Source organism: Cornus florida, unplaced genomic scaffold (genome assembly GCF_030987335.1).
Source record: "Cornus florida cultivar Cherokee Brave unplaced genomic scaffold, ASM3098733v1 CherokeeBrave_3.0.0_Hap2_Chr07, whole genome shotgun sequence".
Lineage (NCBI taxonomy): Eukaryota > Viridiplantae > Streptophyta > Magnoliopsida > Cornales > Cornaceae > Cornus > Cornus florida.
The window spans coordinates 40,702,595-40,704,930 of record NW_026775577.1 but is presented as its reverse complement, the minus strand read 5'-3'; the positions used below and the strand labels follow the sequence as shown (position 1 = coordinate 40,704,930).

The following is a 2,336-nucleotide window of genomic DNA, read 5'->3' as shown; positions in this document are numbered from 1 at the left end:
CGGAAAACACATGGATAACAAAAGATAAATCCGTAGATAACAAAGGATAGTCAATATGGATCAACTAAAAGATCCCCACACACGACCATCCGTAATACAGTCATTGGCACATTGCACATGCACGATTTATTTCAAACAATATTGAATTACACTAGAGAATCATAAATACCGTAAATAACATGAAAAATGATTCTCTCCACGAGGAAAGGGATTAAATAAGTGAAAAAGCGTTACTCTTTGAATATATTTCATTAAGTGGAATGGAGTCAATATGAAAATGCAAAAACAAAAAAATTTAATTAAAAAAAAAAAAAAAATTGTAACTAAGAGTAGAACACAATAGTTAATAGTATAATTGTGTCTAGTTATTCTCAACTAGGTTGACTTCGAAGAAAATTCAAGAAATTATCCACGTACTTGTCTTGTATATCCTTGTCTCCAAACACTCCTTTCATCTCCTTAACCTTCTCCCTGTATATCTTCCCTTCTTTCTCCACCATCACCAACCTGAGTGACTCAGCCACTGAGTGACTCGTAAACGACCCGTCTCGCTCGTCTCTCGGTATCGAATAACCAATCTTCTTCTCTTCCAAAAGTCTAGCATTCAATCCTTGGTCTGACAAGTACGTTAACAATATAAGAGCTCTCTCAAGCTGTATAGCCTCCACCACCGAACTCCACCCGGAGTGAGTCAAGAATCCACCCACCGAGTCGTGACTCAGTATCCTGAGTTGAGGCGCCCAACTCGTGCACACCACCCCACGTCCTCTGGTTCTCTCCTCAAACCCTCCTGGCAACTCGATCAACTCAGTGTCATCTGACCCACGTCTCTTCCTCAAAACCCAGAAAAATGGCAACTCGGACAGCTCCAACCCAAGTGCTATCTCGGTCAACTCGAGTTGACTCGGTTTCGCCTCGCTCCCAAACGCAACATACACCACTGACCCTCTTCCCTGCTTGTCAAGCCACTCCTTTATTCCCAACCATTCCTCGCTCGTCTCCTCCTCGCCGGAATCGTACGCCGTCGTAGGCAACTGACCCACCGGAATCACCTTCTTCATATATATCTCTTCTAATACGTCTAACCACTGGGATTCCAGCTCATAACAGCTCCTAACAGCCACCACATCGCAGCCTCTCGCGGCGGCTCCGATCCGGTACAGATCCGAAACGCCGTCGTCTAATCCGGTCACGCTGTCAAACACTCTCGTGATCTCAAAAAGTCTATACGCTACGTTGGTTTCGAAATTAACCCATCTGGGTCTGACCGTGAAATCCTCCGGCTTACTCCGGTAATCGGCGCCGTCCATCAAGACCGACGGTGGGCCCAGAAAACCCAGAAACGCGGCAATACATATACTGAAGAAGGCAGTGTGGATTTTCAGATTGGCGGCAATTGGGCCCACCCAATAAGGCGCGAAATCGAATAGCACCCAATTTGGTGATTGGGTTTGGAGGAAGTGAGTGAAGGGTTGTTGGAGGGCGTCGAGAGCGATCTTGAGGTACTTGACCTTGTTGTAGGGTAGGTCTGTGGTGGCCTCTGCGTTTAAGGGTAGGTTGGGGATTTGTTTGGGTATGGGGAGCTTGACGAGGTCGATGAATGGGGCTAAGTTTGGCGGGAGTTTTGGGAGGCGATCGATGTTTCTAGGGGTGGAGAGGAAGGAGACTTTGTGACCCTTTTGGGCGATGAGCTTGGCGAGCTCGAGGTAGGGGATGATGTGACCGAAGGCTAGCCATGGGAACATGGCTATGTGGAGCTTACCAGCTGCTGGTTCGGACACGGATAGGGGAGGTGTTGACTCCATGGTTACGCCTTGTGAAGTGTTCTGCTACACAATCAGTACATATATATTTTTATTGTTGTATGTGTATATATATATATATAGGCATACTCACTTTTGTAGTGTAACTGCGCGTCTTTCCAATCTTTCAAAAAATGAAGTGTACCTCCCTTCCAATAATAATGATTTAACTTTTACAAAATTTCAACCAAGGGGAGAGTGGAATCAACTTCATGATGAGAGTGGAAAAAGAACAATATGCATGTCATTAATTAATTGTATATCCACGTGTGAAAATAAGTTTGGTAATTAAAATTTATTGTACGATTTTTATAATTAAAAATACAAAAATAAATATTTAGAAAAAAATGTTGCTTGTCATTTTTGAAAAATAAAATGATTAGTAAAAATGATAATTTGTTTTTTTTGAAGTAATGTTTACCACTACAATATTATTGTTACAGTGTGAAAACCATTAAAATATTTTTCTTAATATAAGTAGTACCTATATAATATTTGTAGTTCAATTTTTTTTATAAAAAAATATTAACAAAA

The 2,336-nt window shown here is 41.9% G+C and overlaps 1 protein-coding gene across 1 annotated transcript; it reads right to left on the bottom strand.

Annotated features, from left to right (window-relative positions):
- Window positions 1-216: 216 nt before the first annotated feature.
- On the bottom strand, window positions 217-1,990 carry LOC132267085 (UDP-glycosyltransferase 91A1-like). The gene has a single exon (XM_059768137.1). It carries the CDS (start codon window positions 1,803-1,805, stop codon window positions 372-374), a length of 1,434 nt encoding a protein of 477 aa, XP_059624120.1. The 5' UTR covers window positions 1,806-1,990; the 3' UTR covers window positions 217-371.
- Window positions 1,991-2,336: the final 346 nt, after the last annotated feature.

Excerpts from the sequence above, each read along its gene's own strand:
- LOC132267085 (XM_059768137.1), bottom strand. The coding sequence starts at position 1,805 with ATGGAGTCAACACCTCCCCTATCCGTGTCCGAACCAGCAGCTGGTAAG.